Raw genomic sequence first — 27,971 nt, 5'->3', positions numbered from 1 at the left:
TTCTCTCTCAAACACAGATGCGGCTGAACTTTTGCCAAACTCGCCTCACTCGCATCTTTATGACCGTCTCGTCCAATCAGGACTAGTGATTCGGGGACGAGCCTCCTCTACTTCCTGTCTCATTCACACTTTTGTTTACGTCCAGCTCCGGGTCAGACAGAGCTCTGGCCGCAGCGCCGCAGTAAAGGCAGATACAGAACCTCGTGATGGTTTAATACATTTGAAAATGTTTTTAACGCCGTCGTGTGGAGACTCAGGGCCAGTTCAAAAAACGACAGGAAGTGACATCACACCAGGGAGACTCATTCCAGTCAAAGTCTTTTTTCACCCTCTAAACGTTAATTCAACAAAATAAAGTCGCTCTCATATATTTTTATTTGTCGAATAAAAAGGATAGTGACATTAGATGAGTTTTGGCCCAGTGTTTGCTGGGTAATTTCCTATTGTGATGTCATCAATTACAAACAGAAAGTTTATAAACCTAAAAAAATGTGCTCTTCTGTGGTAACATTTTTATAAGTTGTAGCATCATTTTAAATATACAAAACTGAACTCATTCTAGTTCAATGAGTCTGAATGAGTCAACCTGTAGGGGGCGCTTTAAGGCCACAGTCCCGCTCGGCGTCCTGAATCCACGTGAGTTTATATTTAGTCAAACGTGGAAGTGAATGTGCCGCCGCTGCACGCCGCGCTCACATCCTTCTGACACAATTTCCACTTGCGTTCACATAAAAGACTCTGAATCGTGCCGAGCGGCGGTGATGTCAGAGTGATGCACATGATTACTGTGATTAAGGCTCGCGCTGAGGTCAGAGGTCGAACTGTCCGGTCACGCCTCATGGTCAAGAATCGCATAGTCGAGCGCGTTACTCCCAAAGTTATATCGGATTCAAGTTTGGATCTGCTCAGAAACTAAACCATTTCTATTCATCGCTTTCAATCACATGCACCGGACACGCCCTCTGCACCGGACACGCCCTCTGCACCGGACACGCCCTCTGCACCGGACACGCCGCCTGCACCGGACACGCCGCCCTCTGCACCGGACATGCCGCCCTCTGCACCGGACACGCCGCCCTCTGCACCGGACACGCCCTCTGCACCGGACACGCCCTCTGCACCGAACACGCCCTCTGCACCGAACACGCCCTCTGCACCGAACACGCCCTCTGCACCGGACACGCCCTCTGCACCGGACACGCCCTCTGCACCGAACACGACCTCTGCACCGAACACGACCTCTGCACCGTACACGACCTCTGCACCGAACACGACCTCTGCACCGAACACACCCTCTGCACCGGACAACGCCCTCTGCACCGAACACGCCCTCTGCACCGAACACGCCCTCTGCACCGAACACGCCCTCTGCACCGAACACGCCCTCAAAGCTTTGTGTCTGATCCTAAATATAACACCTGGACAGTTGGAAATGAGGCTCCTTAAAACTGTCTGCTGTAGGCTAACGTTTATTAGCATAGCCACTAGCGTTAGCATTAGCTGCTAACGACCTGAAACAAAACCTGACTGTTAAAGGGCATTTTTATTTGTTTTAAAATAGGAAAAATTGATCGAAACTCAAGATTAGAACATAAGTTTAAAAAAGTCTTGATAAAATGTTTTGTTTGTTTTGTTGTCTGCTGTCATAGTAACCATGCTCATCTATACTAAAGGGCTACAATTATTTTGGAAATCAAAACTCTTTTCTCCGTGTTTTAATCTGCGCATCGCTAACGATTAATCGATGAACTTGTTTCAGTCTAAATTCATCTACCGTAAAAATGGACCAAACATGAAAAACGACACATGACCTGACATCGCCTCGGAAACCGCCTCGTTCGTGGCGGGTGGGCGTCGCCCTCACTCACCGATCTGGTCCTCCGGGATGAAGCTCTCGATGGGGGGCTCCAGCTCAGAGCTTTGCCTCAGGTAACTCTTCATCTGGGTCAGGAACTGTCTGACCGTCTGCAGCAGCTCGGAGCCCGAATCGAAGCCCAGACCTGCAGCACAAGACCAGCACCGTGAGGGTCAAGGTCAAGGTCAAAGACGGACGGAATGGAACCGGGTCAAATGTTAATGAGTTTGTGATTAGAAGATGTTCCTGAACCCTAAAATAAATGTTTATTCAAGTTTTTAATATATTTTTTATTACGGCAATGGAAAACAAAAGCTGAATTATAACTTCGTGGACAATAATTTTTATATATTTCTTCCTAAGACTCTGGGCATTATTGAATCTCTAAGTTAATGAGTTAATTTACAAAACAGTGACACTAAACTTGATGTTCCTTTGTTCAGATTGAGTCATTCTCAACGTTGCCACTCTCGCGAATCAAGACCGGGAACTCGGATATTTATCCCACCGGGCAGGACCTCCTGATAAAAAGGTGTTATTGGTTTCACCAAGAACTAAACCTCTGTTTTCTATCAGCCCTTTAATGGGCTATCAGCCTCCTATTGTCCCTGGCTCACACTTTCTTCACTGTGTAACAGATTATCATCTGAATGCCCTGGGCGTCGACCTCTCCAGGGATTCAAGATTCCATTATAAACTTCAAGTTTCTTTGTTAATACAAAAGAAACTGTTCAACCCGGGAGTATAAAGCGTCCTCCTCACCTTGTTCCTGTCCTTGGTCCGTCATGTAGCCCAGGAAGTCCTGCACCAAACCCCCGAAGTACGTGCTTTTGTCCCGGGACAGCTCCAGCACCTTCCTCACGGCCCTTTTCTCCGGCGTCAGGAGCGAGTTAAACACGCCGCTCATTTTGCGCAGCTGGCCCTTTAAGGCGTTCTGAATGACCACGGCGCCGGCGCTGCTCCTGCGCTTGGCCCGATGCCCGGGAGGCACCAGCGTCAGATCCTGGTCCTGGTCCTGCTCCTGGTCGCTCTCCAGCCCGACGCCGTAATCCTCCTCGTCGTCCTCGTCTTCGTCGTCCTCCTCCATGCTCGAGTACGGCGGCAGGGACAGCGGCAGCGACGGCGGCAGGGACAGCGGCAGGTCGGCGTTCATCATCTCCACGGTCGGCAAGTTCGGCTCGTGCAGCGGCGGGAAGAAGAAGTTGGCTCGCGGGAAGTCGACCGAATCGTCCGACTCGCTGGACAGGCTCATGTCGCTCAGACGCTGACCCCCGTCCCGTTTCTCCTCGTCCGCCGCGTCGCTTTCCTTGCCGTCGTCCCGCTCCGTGAACGCCGCGCTCCTCTGCAGCCGCGCACGCCGCAGCGCCCGCTCGATCACGTGGTCCTGCATGGCGAGGTGGCACTGCGCGTCCTCTAGACTCGACGAAGACGGCGACATCTTGAACGAGCGCCGCGGCGAGGAAGAGAAGGACGCCAGCGACAGCGGGAGGGACGGCTTGGGGATGGTGATCGGCGAGCTGATGCTGAAGATCCTTTTGGGCGGCGACGTGGACGGGCTTATGCTGAGCGACGAGCCCAGTCTGGACAGCAAACTCCCCTCTTTGCTTTTCCGATCCCGCTCTTCCGATTTCTCCTTGGAGACGGCGATCCACGGGACTTTTTCGGGCATGCTCCTGGCTCGCGTTAGCCGAGCGGAGCGGGCGTTAGCGAAGCGAGGCGGCGGCGGTCGAGGAGGAGGAGGAGATCGATGGAAAGAGCCGTTTTCAGTATCGCTCGGACTCACGGGGCTATCGTCGAGTTCAACGTTACCGTCCGATTCTACGGGTCGGCATTCTCGTTCTGGGTCGTCATTTTCAGTTCGCCCGGCGTCTTCCTGGTGGACTTTAATGAACAGCGGGTTGATGAAGCACAGGGCGCCGTTGGATTGACAGCGTTCGAGTTCGGAGGGCGAACGCGTTTGGAGTTTCGGGCAAATTTGCGGCGAAGATATCGTCGAGATGGTCGAAAATGCGGGAGGGGCTCTGTGGGCGGGCGGCGGGGGGCGGTCCGGAGCGGAGAACCCCGAACTTTTTCTCTTGGAGGTGGATTGAGCGTCCCAGAAACCTGAAGGGAACAAAGACAAAGTTCAGCTGGAAATATGTGTCATTGCAAAGTAATATACCGTATTTTCTGGACTATAAGTCACATCTTTTTTCATAGTTTTGTCCGGGGTGCGACTTATATGTGATATTATTCGTTATTTTCACACTGACAACCACAAGAGGGCGCTCTAGGCTCTAAGCGACGCAGAAGAAGAATCTGCACTTCATCTTCCTCTGGAGTTTATGGAGTTGTTTAGAAGTGACACAGAGGAAGAAGAATTACATGGATTTAGTGATTTGGGGTAAAACTGATGCTTTGCTAAACTTGTTAGCATGTTCTTTATGCTATAGTTATCTGAATAACTGTTCATATGTTACGTTAACATACCAGACACCACAGTTCTGTCTGTGCGTCATGTAGCTGAAGGTGTTAGCGTTAGCATATGTCATGTAGCTGAAGGTGTTAGCGTTTGCATATGTCATGTAGCTGAAGGTGTTAGCGTTAGCATACGTCATGTAGCTGAAAGGTGTTAGCGTTAGCATACGTCATGTAGCTGAAGGTGTTAGCGTTAGCATACGTAATGTAGCTGAAGGTGCTAGCGTTAGCATACATCATGTAGCTGAAGATGTTAGCGTTAGCATACGTCATGTAGCTGAAGGTGTTAGCGTTAGCATACGTCATGTAGCTGAAGGTGTTAGCGTTAGCATACGTCATGTAGCTGAAGGTGTTAGCGTTAGCATACGTCATGTAGCTGAAGGTGTTAGCGTTAGCATACGTCATGTAGCTGAAGGTGTTAGCGTTAGCATACGTCATGTAGCTGAAGGTGTTAGCATTAGCATACGTCATGTAGCTGAAGATGTTAGCGTTAGCATACGTCATGTAGCTGAAGGTGTTAGCGTTAGCATACGTCATGTAGCTGAAGGTGTTAGCATTAGCATACGTCATGTAGCTGAAGGTGTTAGCGTTAGCATACGTCATGTAGCTGAAGGTGTTAGCGTTAGCATACGTCATGTAGCTGAAGGTGTTAGCATTAGCATACGTACACCTATTCACCATGTTCTGGTAATAATAATAATGTTATTATTTTAAACTGTATTTACAGATGAAATGTCTGTTCTTGGTCTTGGATTTTATCAAATAAATGTCCCCAAAAACGTGACTTATACTCCAGTGAGACTTGTATATGTTTTTTTCTTCTGTATTATGCATTTTTTGGCTGATGCGACTTATAGTCCAGAAAATATGGTATTTCTATTTGTACATTGAGACCAAATAAACCAATTAAAAAGTTGAAATGTGGCTTCTAGATGGAGAAAATCCATGTGTAAAGTGTAATACTGATGAAAATCCAAAGTGATTTATTCTTTTATGACATTATGATTCAATAATGCCACTGTCTTTGTTCTAAAAGGTCTTTTCATACGTGTTTTAAAGTCCAGATGACAAATGCCATGACCAGAACACGACTTTCTGCTGCAGCGCTTGTTCAGTGCGGTCGACGTAAAGCTTTTGCAGCTTGTGGGAATCAGAAAACGCAACACAAGACGGGTAACAAACAGTGATTCTTTCCATGTCGCCAACGCCAACCGGCAAAACGATTAAGAAATTCTACAGGATGAAACAAAAATGAGTTTTGTTTTGGCATTTCAAGCTCTGCAGCGCTCCACAAACCTGGAGCCTGGACTCTACAAACCACACTTCCCCGTGACACGGCTCAGGGTCCAGTCAGCGCTTTACGTTAGCGCTTTACCGTTAGTGCTTTACTGTTAGCGCTTTACCGTCAGCGCGTCGTAGGATTAGCCCATTCAGCCCGTTAGCGTCGTGGCTAACTAACTCTGAGCTCACACAAAGGGAGAAGTCATGAGTCACAAACGTCCCAAAATAAGCAGGATTTGACTCACACCAAAGGCAGAGTTTGGACAGAGTTTGGACAGAGTTGTTGTCATTATCATTATTATTATTAGGCCCGAGCGCCACAAGCTGGCGAGAGGCCTATTAATCTCGTAAGGCCGTGCGAAGCACGGCTGCGAAAGTGCGCACGTAGTGCGCACGAAATCGAGCGCGAAGCGCTCGCCCACTTCCAAACACTCACTAACGCACTCCTCCACTCATGCACGCCCCGTGCATACTAATTAGTTGTAGGAAAATGGAACATTACCGTTGTAAACGGGCGAAGCCCGTGCAAAAGTTCGCACTAAACGAGCACTTTACATTGGGATGACGACCGTCATCCCCATATAAAGCACTCATTTGCGCTAAGTAGCTCACGAATACGTTCCCCATCTCTTGCATGTTCCGTGCATATAAGCATGTAATGCAAAAATTGAACATTATTACTGTATAGAGGGCCAAAAACACAAAGTGGGCGGAGCCCACTCAAAATTATCGAAAGTACCCGTCAGTGACCAGGGACCCACACCATGAGGTAGGAAAGCGCGAGCGCTTTCCGAAAATGTATAGTTTATGATATTTGAAAAATGGGAAACATTGTTTTCGCATCGGAATATTATTCTTTCTTTCTTTCTTTCTTTCTTCTTCTTCTTCTCGGGACCAACCCCCCTATTTTTCACCCAGTGAACATTGACGAAAAGTCACAAAAATTTGCACACCTCTAAAAATCGTGCCTCTCTACATTCTGGCTATTTCCCTTTTCTAAAATAAAAAAAATTGGCGCGTCAGCGCCCCCAAATGTACCAAAAATGCATTGAGAGATGGGAAATGACCCAAAAAAAATCTGATCGTAGAATCATGAAATTTGGCGCAGAGGTAGATGGTGACAAGAGAAGTAAAAAATATTATTACGGCAACGCCGTCCCCCGAACCAAATGTCGGCCATATTGCTTCAAAAATGGCTAAACATGACTTCGGAGTTTTTCCAAACGTCGTACTTTTACGAACTCCTCCCAGGGCGTTGGCCCTAAAAAGCTGAAATTTGGTGAAAATGCTACTGAGGAGTGGGACATCAAAAGTTATCCAAATTACATTGATACCTCTCACGGTCTCGGTGCGGCGAAGCCGCAAACTGTAGCTAGAATTTCAGAAATCTCCCCAATTTAACATTTCTGCCGTTTGCGCAGATAAAGTCCGAATTGCGTCAAATTAAAATCAGTTGTTAAACTCTTTGCCCTAAACCTACTTGAAGTGAAATAAATTCATTTGGCGCCACAGCGCCCCCTACAGATTTTATATGGAGGTTAAATGTTTAGTTATGTTTAGCGTAATAAAAGGACAATTGGGGCGCGTTAGCGCCCCCTCCTCTTGCGGCGTGGCGGCGGTGTGGCGGCGGCGTGGCGAGGGCCGATCATTGCCGCTTGCGGCTATATTTATTATTATTATTGGGATTAAAATTTTGCAGTGTATTGTGAGCCCCAATTGGAGTCAAACTGAACATTCTCTGTGCATTTGAAAAAAATAAAGAATGTAAAAAACAATAAAAACACAAACCATGAACACATCTGAACCTCAGATTTTCCCATAATTTAAAATGTGGAAAATGAAGTTTCAGAAAACAACTCAAACTGTGAAACTAAAGCTCTGCAGCAAAAGTAGTACTCACAGTAGTACTCACAGTAGTACTCACAGTAGTACTCACAGTAGTACTCACAGTAGTAGTACTCACAGTAGTACTCACAGTAGTACTCACAGTAGTAGTACTCACAGTAGTACTCACAGTAGTACTCACAGTAGTACTCACAGTAGTACTCACAGTAGTAGTACTCACAGTAGTACTCACAGTAGTACTCACAGTAGTACTCACAGTAGTAGTACTCACAGTAGTACTCACAGTAGTACTCACAGTAGTAGTACTCACAGTAGTACTCACAGTAGTACTCACAGTAGTACTCACAGTAGTACTCACAGTAGTAGTACTCACAGTAGTAGTACTCACAGTAGTAGTACTCACAGTAGTAGTACTCACAGTAGTACTCACAGTAGTACTCACAGTAGTACTCACAGCAGTAGTACTCACAGCAGTACTCACTGCAGTAGTACTCACAGTAGTAGTACTCACAGTAGTAGTACTCACAGTAGTACTCACAGTAGTAGTACTCACAGTAGTAGTACTCACAGTAATACTCACAGTAGTAGTCTCACAGTAGTAATACTCACAGTAGTACTCACAGTAGTAGTACTCACTGCAGTACTCACAGTAGTAGTACTCACAGTAGTAGTACTCACAGTAATACTCACAGTAGTAGTACTTACAGTAGTACTCACAGCAGTAGTACTCACAGTAGTACTCACAGTAGTAGTACTCACAGCAGTACTCACTGCAGTACTCACAGTAGTAGTACTCACAGTAGTAGTACTCACAGTAGTACTCACAGTAGTAGTACTCACAGTAGTAGTACTCACAGTAGTAGTACTCACAGTAATACTCACAGTAGTAGTCTCACAGTAGTAATACTCACAGTAGTACTCACAGTAGTAGTACTCACAGCAGTACTCACAGTAGTAGTACTCACAGTAATACTCACAGTAGTAGTACTCACAGTAGTAGTACTCACAGCAGTAGTACTCACAGCAGTAGTACTCACAGTAGTACTCACAGCAGTAGTACTCACAGTAGTACTCACAGCAGTAGTACTCACAGTAGTACTCACAGTAGTAGTACTCACAGTAATACTCACAGCAGTACTCACAGTAATACTCACAGTAGTAGTACTCACAGCAGTAGTACTCACAGTAGTAGTACTCACAGCAGTAGTACTCACAGCAGTAGTACTCACAGCAGTAGTACTCACAGCAGTAGTACTCACAGTAGTACTCACAGCAGTAGTACTCACAGTAGTAGTACTCACAGTAGTACTCACAGTAGTACTCACAGTAGTTTTCACAGTAGTACTCACAGTAGTACTCACAGCAGTAGTACTCACAGTAGTACTCACAGCAGTAGTACTCACAGTAGTACTCAGCAGTACTCAGCAGTACTCACAGTAGTACTTACAGTAGTACTCACAGTAGTAGTACTCACAGTAGTAGTACTCACAGTAGTAGTACTCACAGTAGTAGTACTCACAGTAGTACTCACAATAGTACTCACAATAGTACTCACAGCAGTACTCACAGCAGTAGTACTCACAGCTGTAGTACTCACAGCTGTAGTACTCACAGCAGTAGTACACACAGCAGTAGTACACACAGCAGTAGTACTCACAGCAGTAGTACTCACAGCAGTAGTACTCACAGCAGTAGTACTCACTGCAGTACTCCACACTGCAGTACTCCACACTGCAGTACTCCACACTGCAGTACTCCACACTGCAGTACTCCACACTGCAGCAGTACTCACAGCAGTACTCACAGCAGTACTCACAGCAGTACTCACAGCAGTACTCACAGCAGTACTCACAGTACTCCTCACAGTAGTACTCACAGTACTCCTCACAGTAGTACTCACAGTAGCAGTACTCACACGTTTGGACCGGCTCTTCACACGCTGTCGTTCTGTTTGATCTGACTCTGACTCAGAGCTCAGACTGACTCTTCTCCTCCCACTTTGCTCCTTTCTCTCTCTCCTCCCCTTTCTCTCTCTCTCTCTCCTCCCCTTTATCTCTCTCTCTCTCCTCCCCTTTCTCTCTCTCTCCTCCCCTTTAGCTCTCTCTCTCTCCTCCCCCTTCTCTCTCTCTCTCCTCCCCTTTCTCTCTCTCTCCTCCCCTTTAGCTCTCTCTCTCTCCTCCCCCTTCTCTCTCTCTCTCTTCCCCTTTATCTCTCTCTCTCCTCCCCCTTCTCTCTCTCTCCTCCCCTTTATCTCGCTCTCTCTCCTCCCCCTTCTCTCTCTCTCTCTCTCCTCCCCCTTCTCTCTCTCTCTCTCTCCTCCCCCTTCTCTCTCTCTCTCCTCCTCTTTATCTCTCTCTCTCTCCTCCCCCTTCTCTCTCTCTCTCCTCCCCCTTTTCTCTCTCTCTCCTCCCCCTTTTCTCTCTCTCTCCTCCCCTTTATCTCTCTCTCTCTCCTCCCCCTTCTCTCTCTCTCTCTCTCTCCTCCCCCTTCTCTCTCTCTCTCTCTCCTCCCCTTTATCTCTCTCTCTTCCCTCTTCTGTGTGTCTCTTTATCTGTCCCAGTGCGTTGTAAATTCATATTTGATTATTTTCAACGTCTTTATTTTTTTGTTAGAAATATTTTAATTTGGATGCAAAAATGCAGTTGTTCATTAATTTCATTACTTAATTAATTAAATTGAATAAATGCAATCGTTACGTGCCGTGTTATTTCATTTCAAGGCTCCTGTTGTTTCTTTACTGTGGACAATAAGTCCAAATGACTCGAGAGTCTTCTCCGGGGCCTCTTCAGCCACCTCAGCTGGAGGAGCAGCGGCTCTACTCCGAGCTCCTCACCTTATCTCTAAGGGAGCGCCCAGCCACACGGTGGAGGAAACTCATTTCGACCGCTTGTATCCGCGATCTTGTCCTTTGGGTCATTACCAAAGCTCATGACCATAGGTGAGGTCAGGAACATACAGTGACCGGTAAATCCAGAGCTTTGTGTTTGGAGCTCCTTCTTCACCACAACAGTCCAAACATAATACTAATAATACTAAATATTCAGGGAAGGAAGTTGGAGCCATTTGATGAGAGAAATGTTACGGGAAGACGGCCTCTGTGGTGTGTTCAGGCGCCGGGAGTTTACAACTACAAAGAAACTACTAAAGAATAATAATAAAATCTGAAAAATTAAATTGAATGAAATAAAACTGACACAACGCCCATGGTTACCATGGTTACTGCCAAGACCAGTATCCGCCTCATCTGACCGTCTCAGTCAGATGAGGCTTCTTTTATTCAAGTCTTATTTTGAAATTTGCTAAATTAGAATAAATGGTCTAGAATACAAAAAGGCTGCAAAAAGAGCTGAAAACATAAACTCAGTGTAATCTTCTAAACGCCGTTCTGAACTCGTCTTTCTGCACGTTACAGTCCAGGCACTTGAACCCTCAGTACTTTGACTGTAATTCAAGTTCTAGCTTCAAATACTTTTGTCTGTGAAGCTTTTGTCTCAGAGGAATGCAGCCGAACCGGAGCGAGCGGAGGGCGAGCGCCGAGCGAGCGGAGGGCGAGCGCCGAGCGAGCGGCGGGCGAGCGCCGAGCGAGCGAGCGGCGAGCAGGAATAGACGTTTCATCATCGCTCTGACACCAATGACACAAGTCTCTTTAGAACGTCACATTTGAACCAAAAACAGACTGAAATAAAAGTACTGTATTTTCCGAACTATAAGTCGCACCAGCCAAAAAATGCATAATAGAGAAGCAAAAAACATATACAAGTCGCACTGGAGTATAAGTCTCATTTTTCATCTGTTAATGCAGTTTAAAATAATAACAGATGAGAGAACATGGTGAATAGGTGTACGTATGCTAACGCTAACACCTTCAGCTACGTGTACGTATGCTAACGCTAACACCTTCAGCTACATGACGTATGCTAACGCTAACACCTTCAGCTACATGACGTATGCTAACGCTAACACCTTCAGCTACATGACGTATGCTAACGCTAACACCTTCAGCTACATGACGTATGCTAACGCTAACACCTTCAGCTACATGACGTATGCTAACGCTAACACCTTCAGCTACATGACGTATGCTAAAGTTAACACCTTCAGCTACATGACGTATGCTAATGCTAACACCTTCAGCTACATGACGTATGCTAAAGTTAACACCTTCAGCTACATGACGTATGCTAATGCTAACACCTTCAGCTACATGACGTATGCTAACGCTAACACCTTCAGCTACATGACGTATGCTAACGCTAACACCTTCAGCTACATGACGTATGCTAACGCTAACACCTTCGGCTACATGACGTATGCTAACGCTAACACCTTCGGCTACATGACGTATGCTAACGCTAACACCTTCAGCTACATGACGTATGCTAACGCTAACACCTTCAGCTACATGACGTATGCTAACGCTAACACCTTCAGCTACATGACGTATGCTAACGCTAACACCTTCAGCTACATGACGTATGCTAACGCTAACACCTTCAGCAACATGACGTATGCTAACGCTAACACCGTCAGCTACATGACTTATGCTAACGCTAACACCTTCAGCTACATGACGTATGCTAACGCTAACATCTTCAGCTACATGACATATGCAAACGCTAACACCTTCAGCTACATGACGTATGCTAACGCTAACACCTTCAGCTACATGACGTATGCTAACGCTAACACCTTCAGCTACATGACGTATGCTAACGCTAACACCTTCAGCTACATGACGTATGCTAACGCTAACACCTTCAGCTACATGACGCAGAACTGTGGTAAGTGTCTGGTATGTTGACGTAACATATGAACAGTTATTCAGATAACTATAGCATAAAGAATATGCTAACAAGTTTACCAAAGCATCAGTTTTACCCCAAATCACTAAATCCATGTAATTCTTCTTCCTCTGTGTCACTTCTAAACAACTCCACAAACTCCAGAGGAAGAGGAAGTGCAGATTCTTCTTCTGCGTCGCTTAGAGCCTAGAGCGCCCTCTTGTGGTTGTCAGTGTGAAAATAACGAATAATATCACATACAAGTCGCTCTGGAGTATAAGTCGCACCCCGGCCAAAACTATGAAAAAAATGTGCGACTTATAGTCCGGAAAATTTCATTTGTTTTTTCCACTGTGGATGTTTGTTTGAGTCGTAACTAGTATTTAAAAACTGGCCCACATTGCAGACAGAGACGGCCCACATCACACACAGAGACGGCCCACATCACACACAGAGACGGCCCACATCACACACAGAGACGGCCCACATCGCAGACAGAGACGGCCCACATTGCACACAGGGACGGCCCACATCGCAGACAGAGACGGCCCACATTGCACACAGGGACGGCCCACATCGCAGACAGGGACGGCCCACATTGCACACAGGGATGGCCCACATTGCAGACAGAGACGGCCCACATTGCAAAACAAGACGGCCCACATCGCACACAGACGGCCCACATCGCACACAGAGACGGCCCACATCGCAGACAGAGACGGCCCACATCGCACACAGAGACGGCCCACATCGCACACAGAGACGGCCCACATCGCACACAGAGACGGCCCACATCGCAGAAAGAGACGGCCCACATCGCAGACAGAGACGGCCCACATCGCAGACAGAGACGGCCCACATCGCAGACAGAGACGGCCCACATCGCACACAGAGACGGCCCACATCGCACACAGAGACGGCCCACATCGCAGACAGAGACGGCCCACATTGCAGACAGAGACGGCCCACATCGCAGACAGAGACGGCCCACTGTGGTGTTTGAACGGGACAAACTGGGCAGTGTTTGGCGTGACTCAGACTGACGACACAAAGACGACAAAGACACTAAAGACTCGCTGAAACAACTCGGCGACGGGGCGAAACCAACACGAGACAAAAGGTTTTTTTTTACTTCCGTGCAGGTTTAAAGCGCCCCCTACAGGTCGGACCACTCATGGAACTAGCATGCAGATGGTAAGATAAATATATTTTGAATTTGTCTAAATATAATAACAACATTTGATCACAGAATAGCAAATGTTTTAAGTTTATAACGTCACTTCCTGTTTGTAATTGATGACATCACACTAGGAAATTACCCAGAGAACACTGGGCCAAAACTCATCTAATGATCAACATGTTTTTATTTGACGAAAAAAAATAAATGAGGGCGACTTTATTTTGTTGAATTAATGTTTAGAGTCAAAAAAGTTGTTTTTTTTGTGTAAATTCTGCATAAACTTTGATTGGAATGAGTGTCCCTGATGTGATGTCACTTCCTGTCCCTGGTGTGATGTCCCTTCCTGTCATTTTCTACAGATTTTTCAGCGTTTTCTCCACAAATACCTGCTCGATCGGTGTAAAACTATCATTTATATGTACGACAGGTGTAAATACACTAAATAAAGTCACAATTAGAACATTGTAAAAACCTGTCATACGTGACTTTAATCGATGGGACTGAAACATTCGAGAGTGAAAAGAGGACGTGTGAGTGTTTGCAGTGTTTTACAGCTTTGTTTTTTCATCTTTAACAACACAAAGTGACAAAAAACGGACAAAGAGAAGCAGAAAATGAAAATAAAATAAGTGTAGAAAATAGTGTCGGTCGGATTAGTCCATTTTCAAGTCGAGTCAAGATGTGTTTTCTTCCAATAATAATGTTTGTCCAGCGCATTTTGTTTTTCCCACAGATTTGGACACGTTTTGATTTCACACAAATGTTGGATTAAAAATGTCACTTATTGGCTCTATTCAGTCTAGAAAACTGTATATTTCTACTCTGGAAACCCAAAGACCTAAAACCAGGCTCCAGTTTCTGTTTGAACAAGAAGAAAGATTAAATAATATGTTTAACTGATTAAATTGACTCATCAATTTAGACTTAATTACATGTGTTTTTATTGGGTTTTATGTTGTAAAAATTGGAAAACGACACAATATAAAAGTGGGAAAACAAAACAAATGATCAAAAATAAACCTAAATGGAATGTTTAAATGTCAGTTATTGCTTCTATTCAATCTTTAAACACTTTATTCATAAATCAGACTACGGGGGGCACCACAGTCTGATTTATGAATGGAAAACTCAAACTATCCCTGGTTTTCAATACTGGTTTAAATACTGCAAAATCCATATTATTACAATACTTTAAACACATTTTGTCATTTCAGAGGTTTAAGTCTTAATTTATGAAGTCAAACTAAAAAAAAAAGCCTAAATATTGACAAAACTAAGATTGACTCAAGGCTCATTTAGGACTTGTTGATTTACACTTTTACTCGAGTACTTTCTGCACTTTTACTGAACAACATTGAGTATTTTACAACAGAAACTCTTAATAAACAGCTACAGCAAATATAAAAACAACTTTACTTTAACTTTCTGTCAAAGTCACGTTCTGGAAATGACAAATATAAACAAAAGCTTTAGTGAGACGGATCCAGGTTTTCGAGGTTTTCGAGCGTCATTCCAGAGTTTGCCCGTTAAACTTCTCTGCGGGAGGAGAAAAGACTTTACGAGCGTCACGACTGAACAAAAACACGTGTGTGGAAAGTAAAAACACACGGACGCTGCAGGACAGTTCAGAGTCAGCGTTTAGGTCAGAAAATACAGTGTGTTCAGTATGAAAGATTAATTATGCTCTTTTTCTGGTGTTTAGTGTTGAAACATGATATCTGAGATCCTTATTTTTACATTTTGTTTATTGTAAACTACAATATTGATCTAAAAAGGCTTAAAACAGGTTCAAAACGGCTTAAAACGGGTTCAAAACGGCTTAAAACGGGTTCAAAATGGCTTAAAACGGGTTCAAAATGGCTTAAAACGGGTTCAAAATGGCTTAAAATGGGTTCAAAACAGCTTATACAGGTACATAACGGCTTACGGAGGTACAGGGGGGAGGGGAATAAAGTATTTTTAGACTTTATTCTTTAGACTTTATTCTTTAGACTTTATTCTTTAGGCTTTATTCTTTAGACTTTATTCTTTAGACTTTATTCTTTAGACTTTATTCTTTAGACTTTATTCTTTAGACTTTATTCTTTAGACTTAATTCTTAGACTTTTAAATGTGGGTTTGGATGAGTTTTTGTCTTTATGTGAGTTATAAAAGACATAACTTCACCTCAGGCTTCATCATGATAAAAAAACTGCTTATTTAGAGAGTTTAGTCATAAACCTGAGGAAACGCCTCATCAGCAGCTACAGCAATAAACTTATATATGATATACGTGTTTTCTGCCCCAAGACAATAAAATACTACATTCACTTTAAAACAAACTATTATTTTATGTTGATTAAAGGAACTTTAGTTCAAGTTTACATTATTTCACCTAAATATCAGAGTAATTCAGGTGGTTTAGTCCAGGTTTAGTCCAGGTTTAGTCCAGGTTCGGTCCAGGTTCGGTCCAGGTTCGGTCCAGGTTCGGTCCAGGTTCAGTCCAGGTTCAGTCCAGGTTTAGTCCAGTTTTAGTCCAGGTTTAGTCCAGGTTTAGTCCAGGTTTAGTCCAGGTTTAGTCCAGGTTTAGTCCAGGTTTAGTCCAGGTTTAGTCCAGGTTTAGTCCAGGTTCAGTCCAGGTTCAGTCCAGGTTCAGTCCAGGTTCAGTCCAGGTTCAGTCCAGGTTTAGTCCAGGTTCAGTCCAGGTTCAGTCCAGGTTCAGTCCAGGTTTAGTCCAGTTTTAGTCCAGTTTTAGTCCAGGTTTAGTCCAGGTTTAGTCCAGGTTTAGTCCAGGTTTAGTCCAGGTTTAGTCCAGGTTCAGTCCAGGTTTAGTCCAGTTTTAGTCCAGGTTTAGTCCAGGTTTAGTCCAGGTTTAGTCCAGGTTTAATCATCGTCCCAAACTCAATAAAACTCCTCTAATATGAAACAAAATGAAATTAAAAAGTGTTCATCTTCAGGTGAACGGCACAAAAGCTCTTGATTCATCAACTGCTTCATGTTGTTCTGTGGTCGACATCCCACAATAAAACAGAGAGAAACTACTAAAGCCACAATGACTCACACGTAGTATTCTACAGAGACACGTACCTGGTCCTTGTTCTAACTCACATGTAGTATTCTACAGAGACACGTACCTGGTCCTTGTTCTAACTCACATGTAGTATTCTACAGAGACACGTACCTGGTCCTTGTTCTAACTCACATGTAGTATTCTACAGAGACACGTACCTGGTCCTTGTTCTAACTCACACGTAGTATTCTACAGAGACACGTACCTGGTCCTTGTTCTAACTCACACGTAGTATTCTACAGAGACACGTACCTGGTCCTTGTTCTAACTCACACGTAGTATTCTACAGAGACACGTACCTGGTCCTTGTTTGGAGATCAGATCGAGTTCTGCAGAAGTCTGAGCCGAGGCGATCGACTCTGGGAGTTTGAGAGGAAATGGCAAAACGTCTCTGCAAGAAGAGAGAGAAGATAAGACTGTGGAGGGAGGAGGAGAGTCTGGCTGGTTCCCTATGCCTTAAAGTCCCTATGCCCTACACAGTCTGGTTGGTGCTCTATGCCCTACACAGTCTGGTTGGTGCTCCATGCCCTACACAGTCTGGCTGGTGCCCTATGCCCTACACAGTCTGGCTGGCGCCCTATGCCCTACACAGTCTGGCTGGCGCCCTATGCCCTACACAGTCTGGTTGGTGCCCTATGCCCTACACAGTCTGGCTGGCGCCCTATGCCCTACACAGTCTGGTTGGTGCTCCATGCCCTACACAGTCTGGCTGGTGCCCTATGCCCTACACAGTCTGGCTGGTGCCCTATGCCCTACACAGTCTGGTTGGTGCTCTATGCCCTACACAGTCTGGTTGGTGCTCTATGCCCTACACAGTCTGGTTGGTGCTCTATGCCCTACACAGTCTGGTTGGTGCTCTATGCCCTACACAGTCTGGCTGGTGCCCTATGCCCTACACAGTCTGGTTGGTGCTCTATGCCCTACACAGTCTGGCTGGTGCCCTATGCCCTACACAGTCTGGCTGGTGCCCTATGCCCTACACAGTCTGGCTGGTGCCCTATGCCCTACACAGTCTGGTTGGTGCTCTATGCCCTACACAGTCTGGCTGGTGCCCTATGCCCTACACAGTCTGGTTGGTGCTCTATGCCCTACACAGTCTGGTTGGTGCTCTATGCCCTGGTGCCCTATGCCCTACACAGTCTGGTTGGTGCTCTATGCCCTACACAGTCTGGTTGGTGCTCTATGCCCTGGTGCTCTATGCCCTACACAGTCTGGTTGGTGCTCTATGCCCTACACAGTCTGGCTGGTGCCCTATGCCCTACACAGTCACTCCGTTTGACCCTTGGTGCCCTCGTAGTTGGCACTGACCTGCTGAGGCAACAAAAGGCCACGAGACGAAACAGATCTGCAAAACTGAGTCCAGATCCTTCTAGAGAGAACGCTGCAGAGACACGAGGACAATACACCACATGAGACAATAATAAGACAATAATAAGACAATAATAAGACAATAATAAGACAATAATAAGACAATAAGACAATAGACAATAGAGTGTAAACGACACAGAGACATGCGTATGTGGAACACTCGATAGAACAGTCCACATGTCGAGTCATCAGGGTTTTTCCCGACAAACAGACGGCGTCAGCTTCACTGTTTGTGGCGAGAAAACGTTGGACAAAGAAGTTTCTGCTGAAGTTCACTTTTGCTTTTCGTCCTCATCTTTGTGCATTTTTCACACCCTTTTTTTTGTTTTTCCTGCGGCAAAAACGTGTGGTAACAGTTTAGAAACGTCCCACTCACGCTTCAGATTTATGTCGACATCACGTCAACCTCTGGCTCAGACTCAAAACCACTTTCCTCAGAATCCATTTGTACTTCAAGAGTAAACATGACTTATACAGTACTACTGCAGTACTAATATACTACGTACTACTGCAGTACTAATATACTCACATACTGCAGTACTAATATACTACGTACTACTGCAGTACTAATATACTACGTAATACTGCAGTACTAATATACTACGTAATACTGCAGTACTAATATACTACGTACTACTGCAGTACTAATATACTCACATACTGCAGTACTAATATACTACGTAATACTGCAGTACTAATATACTACGTACTACTGCAGTACTAATATACTCATACTGCAGTACTAATATACTACGTACTACTGCAGTACTAATATACTCACATACTGCAGTACTAATATACTACGTAATACTGCAGTACTAATATACTCACATACTGCAGTACTAATATACTACGTAATACTGCAGTACTAATATATATACTCACATACTGCAGTACTAATATACTACGTAATACTGCAGTACTAATATACTACGTACTACTGCAGTACTAATATACTCACATACTGCAGTACTAATATACTACGTACTACTGCAGTACTAATATACTACGTACTACTGCAGTACTAATATACTCACATACTGCAGTACTAATATACTACGTAATACTGCAGTACTAATATACTACGTACTACTGCAGTACTAATATACTCACATACTGCAGTACTAATATACTACTTAATACTGCAGTACTAATATACTCACATACTGCAGTACTAATATACTACGTAATACTGCAGTACTAATATACTACGTACTACTGCAGTACTAATATACTCACATACTGCAGTACTAATATACTACGTAATACTGCAGTACTAATATACGACGTACTACTGCAGTACTAATATACTCACATACTGCAGTACTAATATACTACGTACTACTGCAGTACTAATATACTCACATACTGCAGTACTAATATACTACGTAATACTGCAGTACTAATATACTCACATACTGCAGTACTAATATACTCACATACTGCAGTACTAATATACTACGTAATACTGCAGTACTAATATACTCACATACTGCAGTACTAATATACTCACATACTGCAGTACTAATATACTACGTAATACTGCAGTACTAATATACTCACATACTGCAGTACTAATATACTCACATACTGCAGTACTAATATACTCACATACTGCAGTACTAATATACTACGTAATACTGCAGTACTAATATACTACGTACTACTGCAGTACTAATATACTCACATACTGCAGTACTAATATACTACGTAATACTGCAGTACTAATATACTCACATACTGCAGTACTAATATACTACGTAATACTGCAGTACTAATATACTACGTAATACTGCAGTACTAATATACTACGTAATACTGCAGTACTAATATACTCATATACTGCAGTACTAATACTTCAAAATGCTCGTACTTATTGTGCATCACTTTGGCCTTTTAAAGCACAATATGTAACATTTTGAGCTGGACGCGGCGGTCGGCACCAGCAGCACTCTCAAGCCCCTCCCCCTGAGCGTTACCATGGAGCTCGTCTCAATAATATGACCAATAAAGTATTTAGAAGTGCTGATAATCCTGCAGGTCTACTTCTATTTAGTATATTCAAAAAAGAAAGATAAATAAGATAAATAAGATAAATAAGATAAATAAAATAAATAAAATAAATAAAATAAATAAAATAAATATATTTTTTCTAAATAAAAAAAAAAAAAAGAAATCCATCAAATCAATAAAATTAAATACAGTAAATACAATAAAACAATTTAAAAAATAAAATAAAAAAAAATTTCAAAGTTCTTTTATTTTTATATTTTTCTAATAAGTCACACAATGAACTTGGAAATGGACTAATTAAATTAAGAATCTGGTCTAAATCTGACTTATTTTGGACCTTGTGAAAAAGTTTTATTTGAGTTATTATGAAGTTAACTGTATAACAGTTTTATGTAGCAGTTTTACATTGTTAAATACCACTGTATTATGAGGCTATTCTGTGTTTATACAGCCTAATTATGTCTGCCCAATAATAACAGCCACGTTTAACAATTGATAATAAACTAAGGGCATTTAGAGCGTGGCTGTCTTATAATTTCTAAGACATTTGAAAGACAGTTACAGTAAGTATGATTTCACGTGTTTGTGTCTCGACAGGTCTGAGCCTCGTTTGTTTCACAGTATCGACCGGAACCTTCCCACTAACGAGTTCAGTGGAAATCAACATGTGGCACGGATAATTCAGTTTGATGGTTATGAAACAGTGAACTGCAGCGTCACTCACAGCACTGGCTCTCTCTCACGGCGAAGTCCTGGACCAGATCCGAGTCCGAGTCCGAGTCCATCCTCACACTGAGCGCTTTCCTCTGCAGCGAGCTGGAGCGGCGAACCACGAACGTCTGAGCGGGAGAACCAGACAAAACCAGAGCAAAGAGTCAGAACCACGAACGTCTGAGCGGGAGAACCAGACAAAACCAGAGCAAAGAGTCAGAACCACGAACGTCTGAGCGGGAGAACCAGACAAAACCAGAGCAAAGAGTCAGAACCACGAACGTCTGAGCGGGAGAACCAGACAAAACCAGAGCAAAGAGTCAGAACCACGAACGTCTGAGCGGGAGAACCAGACAAAACCAGAGCAAAGAGTCAGAACCACGAACGTCTGAGCGGGAGAACCAGACAAAACCAGAGCAAAGAGTCAGAACCACGAACGTCTGAGCGGGAGAACCAGACAAAACCAGAGCAAAGAGTCAGAACCACGAACGTCTGAGCGGGAGAACCAGACAAAACCAGAGCAAAGAGTCAGAACCACGAACGTCTGAGCGGGAGAACCAGACAAAACCAGAGCAAAGAGTCAGAACCACGAACGTCTGAGCGGGAGAACCAGACAAAACCAGAGCAAAGAGTCAGAACCACGAACGTCTGAGCGGGAGAACCAGACAAAACCAGAGCAAAGAGTCAGAACCACGAACGTCTGAGCGGGAGAACCAGACAAAACCAGAGCAAAGAGTCAGAACCACGAACGTCTGAGCGGGAGAACCAGACAAAACCAGAGCAAAGAGTCAGAACCACGAACGTCTGAGCGGGAGAACCAGACAAAACCAGAGCAAAGAGTCAGAACCACGAACGTCTGAGCGGGAGAACCAGACAAAACCAGAGCAAAGAGTCAGAACCACGAACGTCTGAGCGGGAGAACCAGACAAAACCAGAGCAAAGAGTCAGAACCACGAACGTCTGAGCGGGAGAACCAGACAAAACCAGAGCAAAGAGTCAGAACCACGAACGTCTGAGCGGGAGAACCAGACAAAACCAGACCTGGTTCAGTCCTGGTTCGGTCTTGGTTTAGTCTTGGTTTAGTCTTGGTTTAGTCTTGGTTTAGTCTTGGTTTAGTCTTGGTTTAGTCTTGGTTTAGTCTTGGTTTAGTCTTGGTTTAGTGTTTAGTCTTGGTTTAGTCTTGGTTTAGTCTTGGTTTAGTCTTGGTTTAGTCTTGGTTTAGTCTTGGTTTAGTCCTGGTTTAGTCCTGGTTTAGTCCTGGTTTAAGAGTCTGCATTTAGTCCTGGTTTAGTCCTGGTTTAGTCCTGGTTTAGTCCTGGTTTAGTCCTGGTTTAGTCCTGGTTTAGACCTGGTATAGTCCTGGTTTAATCCTGGTTTAGTCCTGGTTTAAGAGTCTGTGTTTAGTCCTGGTTTAGTCCTGGTTTAGTCCTGGTTTAGTCCTGGTTTAGTCCTGGTTTAGTCCTGGTTTAGACCTGGTATAGTCCTGGTTTAATCCTGGTTTAGTCCTGGTTTAAGAGTCTGTGTTTAGTCCTGGTTTAGTCCTGGTTTAGTCCTGGTTTAGTCCTGGTTTAGTCCTGGTTTAGGAGTGTGTGTTTAGTCCTGGTTTAGTCCTGGTTTAGTCCTGGTTTAGTCCTGGTTTAGGAGTGTGTGTTTAGTCCTGGTTTAGTCCTGGTTTAGGTGTGTGTGTTTAGTCCTGGTTTAGTCCTGGTTTAAGAGTGTGTGTTTAGTCCTGGTTTAGTCCTGGTTTAAGAGTGTGTGTTTAGTCCTGGTTTAGTCCTGGTTTAGTCCTGGTTTAGTCCTGGTTTAGTCCTGGTTTAGTCCTGGTTTAGTCCTGGTTTAGGAGTGTGTGTTTAGTCCTGGTTTAGTCCTGGTTTAGGAGTGTGTGTTTAGTCCTGGTTTAGTCCTGGTTTAAGAGTGTGTGTTTAGTGTTCAGTTTAAGTTCCATTTAACTTATAAAGTCCACATGAAGTTTCTATAATTCTGAGTGTGGTGGGAGGGCATCTGTGGTAAAAGTTTATCACAGTTTTACTTCCGTTAAGTTGCAGTTTGTGAAGACATTTAGAAACATAAGAGTTTAAAATGACAGGAAGTGGAGTGGATCCCTCTGTGATGTCATCAGTGTGCGACACAGAGACAGTTTAAACCATGGTTGGACTAAATAAAGGTGTTTTATGGTCTTATTGTGTGTCAGATCTGAACTCTTGTGTCGTTTATGTGGAGTGTGGCTCTTGTTTACAGTCTGGTTGCTATGGCAACAGCTGTGGAATACACAAACGGTCAAACTGGGACAAATGTGCAAAAATGTCGAGTCAAATGTGAAATCTAATGTGTCCTGTGGCGCTCTCACCCCGGGAGGCTGGTTCCTGAGGATCTTGAGCGCCCCCTGCTGGTCCAGCCCGAGCTGCAGCCAGACAGAGTGAGTCCGTATGAGTCGCTCCAAAACCGTGGGCTTTCTGCGGAGCGAGCCCGAGTACCCGGAGTCCCGGAGCCCAGAGTACCCGGAGAGGCCCGTCCCGAGCGGAGAGTTGTCGCCAGAGCAGAGGCCCGAGCTGGGGGAGGCGCGCAGGAAGAGGCCCCCCACGTCCTCCTCCAGACTGTGGGACACAGGGAGGCACAAGGGGGTTAGAGGAGCATTTAAGTCCTGGTCTGGTTCTGCTCTGATCTGGTCTGGTTCTGGATTTGTTCTGGTTCTGGTTCTGGTTCTGGTTCTGGTCCAGGGCTAGAACTGAATTAGTTTGTTCTAGTTCAGGTCCAGCTCCGGTCCAGCTCAGATCTGGCCCAGGTCTGGCCCTGGTCCGGCCCAGGTCTAGCTCAGGTCTAGCTCAGGTCTAGCCCTGGTGTGGCCCTGGCCCTGGTCTAGCTCAGGTCTGGCCCTGGTCTAGCCCTGGTCTGGCCCCGGTCTGGCCCCAGTCTGGCCCCAGTCTAGCTCTGGTCTGGCCCCAGTCTAGCTCTGGTCTGGCCTCGGTCTGGCCCCGGTCTAGCTCTGGTCTAGCTCTGGTCTGGCCCCGGTCTTGCCCCGGTCTAGCTCAGGTCTGGCTCAGGTCTGGCCCTGGTCTAGCTCAGGTCTAGCTCAGGTCTAGCTCAGGTCTAGCTCAGGTCTAGCTCAGGTCTAGCTCAGGTCTGGCCCTGGTCTAGCTCAGGTCTGGCCCTGGTCTGGCTCAGGTCTAGCTCAGGTCTAGCTCAGGTCTGGCTCGGGTCTAGCTCAGGTCTGGCCCTGGTCTAGCTCAGGTCTGGCCCTGGTCTAGCTCAGGTCTGGCCCTGGTCTAGTTCAGGTCTGGCCCTGGTCTGGCTCAGGTCTGGCCCTGGTCTAGCTCAGGTCTGGCCCTGGTCTGGCTCAGGTCTAGCTCGGGTCTAGCTCAGGTCTGGCTCGGGTCTAGCTCAGGTCTGGCCCTGGTCTAGCTCAGGTCTGGCCCTGGTCTAGCTCAGGTCTGGCCCTGGTCTGGCTCAGGTCTGGCCCTGGTCTGGCTCAGGTCTGGCCCTGGTCTAGCTCAGGTCTGGCCCTGGTCTGGCTCAGGTCTGGCCCTGGTCTGGCTCAGGTCTGGCCCTGGTCTAGCTCAGGTCTGGCCCTGGTCTGGCTCAGGTCTGGCCCTGGTCTAGCTCAGGTCTGGCCCTGGTCTAGCTCAGGTCTGGCCCTGGTCTGGCCCTGGTCTAGCTCAGGTCTAGCGCTCTGTCACTGCGCCCTCGTGCGGTGCGCTCTGTCACTGCGCCCTCGTCTGGTGCGCTCTGTCACTGCGCCCTCGTGTGGTGCGCTCTGTCACTGCGCCCTCGTCTGGTGCGCTCTGTCACTGCGCCCTCGTGCGGTGCGTTCTGTCACTGCGCCCTCGTGTGGTGCGTTCTGTCACTGCGCCCTCGTGTGGTGCGCTCTGTCACTGCGCCCTCGTGTGGTGCGCTCTGTCACTGCGCCCTCGTGTGGTGCGCTCTGTCACTGCGCCCTCGTGTGGTGCGCTCTGTCACTGCGCCCTCGTGTGGTGCGCTCTGTCACTGCGCCCTCGTGTGGTGCGCTCTGTCACTGCGCCCTCGTGTGGTGCGCTCTGTCACTGCGCTCACCCGTGCAGAGGCTCAGAGCTGCAGTGGGACGGCTCGGACTTGTGGCCCAGCTCCTTCTTCAACGTCCCGAGTTCCACGGCAAACGACTCGATCAACTGCAACAGGGAAAACAAACACTCTCATTTAACACAATTATATTCAAGTTAACAAGTATTTGTAAAAAGATTGTTAAAGGTGTTAAAACGCTGCATGGAAAAAATGACCTTCAAACTTAATTTGAACCAAATGAGACTTTTGGTTTTTGTGTTTAAAGGTTTAATCTTTTGAAAAATGTTCAAAAGAAATTATAAAATGAAGAAAATGCTGAATGATGTTTACGTTTTTAATCAGCATTTGAGAAAAGACTGAAATATGAACTGCTAAACACGTCGGAGAATCACACGTGTTGATGTCTGTAGCACTGAACTGTACAAAAACTACAGATATACAGGGCTTTTATACGGAAAAAAGGCCAGAAAAGCACTTTATTATTCACGTTTTTAGTCCCTGAATCTCGTGATTGAACAAACGCTGAATAAAGATGATTCTAACGCACATGAATCGCTCTAAATCGCTCTTAACATTTATGACCTTAAATCTGATCTACATGTGTGCGATTATGTAACTAGCTTTTATAAACTAGTAAGATTTGTTTAGGGACATTACAATATGCAAATCTCACAGTATGATATAATTATATTTACAGTGATATTGTGGGTGGAGTCTAAAAGAGCAGTAGAAACGCAGCTTTAACCTTTAAAACGACTTGAGTTTGTGCAAATCATTACGACATAAACGTGCTAAACAACTGTATAATGTTGGAGATGGAGCAAAGGATCATGGTCTATGTAGTCCTTTGAGTTTTTTACTGCAACAAAACAATGAAGGTAAAGATAAAACTATTATTGCTCCATGCCTGATAAGAATACATGAAAAACAAGTGTTAAGAGTGTGTTTGTGACATTTTGCTTAAGTTATTAAGTGTTTTATGCTTTATTTTGAATTTAGAATAAGTATTTTAGCTTTTTATAACATGTATCAAAGCCCCTTGTTAAAAAAAAGCCCCTTGTTAAAAAAGCCTCTTGTTAAAAAAAGGATAATTTCACTCATTTCAACCTGAAACAAGTGTCTTTTTCCAGGTTTAAGGTGCATTTCTGCAGTGAAAGGAAGAAGGCGGAGCTCGTGACAGAGTCTGTGATTATCCCCCAAAGTAAAGGCACAAAGAACCTCTTCAGGGCCCGGATCTGAGAACCGCTTCATTTTGGGTCCTTTTGGGTCAGAGCAGAAGATACAGAGTTCATTCAGTCACTCGCTCCGTCCTCCAGAGGAAAGTCACACCGGAATCATCCAAAAGCACGAGTTTGACAAGTTTTTGTTTTGCAGATTCAGATTTGGAGCATTTTGCTGTCGATCTCTGGCTAAAGTGTTTTATTCACGTTTATTCCATCACATTTGGAGAGGCTGAAGTTAAAAACAGTGAAATGAGGCCAAACCACAGAGTGACTCCGCCTTCGCTCCAGTCCAAACTCGTCCCAGAGCAATTTAAACTGTTTTTACTGCCACAACTACAAGTGTTTAAGGGCTGAATCAGATATTTGACTTTAATTGATGCATCTCATATTTCATTAAAGTTTTGAGCCAGTTTTTCCAGATTCTTTTCCCAAATTTGTATAATTTACCCCCAAAAATATGACAATAAATTACTACAAACTCTGTCCATACAGCAGTGGCACTTAAAGGACAAATATTATGCATTATTTCTGTTGTTATTGCCCTTTAAACTCACTCTTGAGGGCCTTTAGTTTGGCATCTCATGTTTTAGAACTAAAGAAAAGGTTTAAAACACAAAAGCTGGCTCCACCTCCTGGCAGCAGAGGGAATTACACGCGCTAATGTCGGCGAGCAGTTGTCCTGATCCTGATTAGACGGTCGAGAGTCTCAGAGCGAGTCTGGAGATGATTCACCGAGTTAAAAACAGCAGAAGATTCTCACGTCACAGATGGAGAAATGGTCAGTTATACGGAGTGTTTCTGAGGCTCGGAGGGGAGCGTTCAGTCCGTCACAATAAGAGCGTTCAGTCCGTCACAATAAGAGCGTTCAGTCCGTCACAATGAGAGCGTTCAGTCCGTCACAATGAGAGCGTTCAGTCCGTCACAATGAGAGCGTTCAGTCCGTCACAATGAGAGCGTTCAGTCCGTCACAATGAGAGCGTTCAGTCCGTCACAATGAGAGCGTTCAGTCCGTCACAATAAGAGCGTTCAGTCCGTCACAATGAGAGCGTTCAGTCCGTCACAATGAGAGCGTTCAGTCCGTCACAATAAGAGCGTTCAGTCCGTCACAATAAGAGCGTTCAGTCCGTCACAATAAGAGCGTTCAGTCCGTCACAATAAGAGCGTTCAGTCCGTCACAATAAGAGCGTTCAGTCCGTCACAATAAGAGCGTTCAGTCCGTCACAATAAGAGCGTTCAGTCCGTCACAATAAGAGCGTTCAGTGCGTTCAGTCCGTCACAATAAGAGCGTGAGCTGGAGAGTTAAGTCGGTGTAAAGTGTAAATACCTTGAAGAAGCTGCTCTTCTTCTCTGGTCTGGAGCGATTCACTGCAGACGTCGACATCGCTTCAGCGTCTGGAACAACAACAGAACAACTCTATGACCAGAACCAACTGACCAGAACCAACTGACCAGAACCAACTGACCAGAACCAACTGACCAGAACCAACTGACCAGAACCAACTGACCAGAACCAACTGACCAGAACCAACTGACCAGAACCAACTGACCAGAACCAACTGACCAGCCCAATGCAGTATTTTAAACAGATGTGAAAAATCCTACGTGAACTCTAATAAATAATAGTTTCACATTATTGTGGTGTTGCGTTTGTTGTAAACGTGTTTCACCTGAAGTCACAGGATTTATCTCATAAATGTTCAGGTGGAGACATTAAACAATAAAGACAACACAAACTGGACATAAAAAGAGAACAGAGAAAATTCAGAAATAAAGTAAATGACACACTGCGGTCACTATGGAAACGCTTCAATATCGAGATGAGTGAGAAAAACACAGATCGTCTTCGAGTCGTTCGGAAACTTAAGCGTCCGATCTTTATCTGGACATTTGACCCAGGTGCTGGACAGGTGCTGGACAGATGCTGGACAGATGCTGGACAGGTGCTGGACAGGTGCTGGACAGATGATGGACAGATGCTGGACAGGTGCTGGACAGGTGCTGGACAGATGATGGACAGATGCTGGACAGATGCTGGACAGGTGATGGACAGATGCTGGACAGATGCTGGACAGGTGATGGACAGATGCTGGACAGGTGCTGGACAGATGCTGGACAGGTGCTGGACAGGTGCTGGACAGGTGCTGGACAGGTGATGGACAGATGCTGGACAGAT

General features: G+C 45.1%; 1 protein-coding gene across 1 annotated transcript in view; it reads right to left on the bottom strand.

The window, feature by feature from the left end:
- Positions 1–27,202, bottom strand: part of LOC140351348 (ras and Rab interactor 2-like) — a 47,142-nt gene extending 19,940 nt beyond the window's left edge. Inside the window, exons 1-8 of the mRNA XM_072437155.1 lie at positions 27,123–27,202; positions 24,588–24,682; positions 22,888–23,134; positions 20,554–20,668; positions 17,757–17,829; positions 16,748–16,839; positions 2,618–3,958; positions 1,869–2,000 (exon numbers count right to left, since the gene is read on the bottom strand). Of these exons, the coding sequence (XP_072293256.1) occupies positions 1,869–2,000; positions 2,618–3,958; positions 16,748–16,839; positions 17,757–17,829; positions 20,554–20,668; positions 22,888–23,134; positions 24,588–24,682; positions 27,123–27,179 (2,152 nt within the window). The 5' untranslated portion in view covers positions 27,180–27,202. The remainder of the gene's footprint in view (positions 1–1,868; positions 2,001–2,617; positions 3,959–16,747; positions 16,840–17,756; positions 17,830–20,553; positions 20,669–22,887; positions 23,135–24,587; positions 24,683–27,122) is intronic.
- Between the last annotated feature and the right edge of the window lie 769 nt (positions 27,203–27,971).

Source organism: Eucyclogobius newberryi, unplaced genomic scaffold (assembly GCF_026437365.1).
Source record: "Eucyclogobius newberryi isolate DKJ021-1_F unplaced genomic scaffold, fEucNew1.0.hap1 SCAF_8, whole genome shotgun sequence".
In the NCBI taxonomy this organism is placed as follows: domain Eukaryota; kingdom Metazoa; phylum Chordata; class Actinopteri; order Gobiiformes; family Gobiidae; genus Eucyclogobius; species Eucyclogobius newberryi.
The sequence above is the reverse complement of the archived record's forward strand: the minus strand, read 5'-3'. Positions and strand labels throughout refer to the sequence as shown.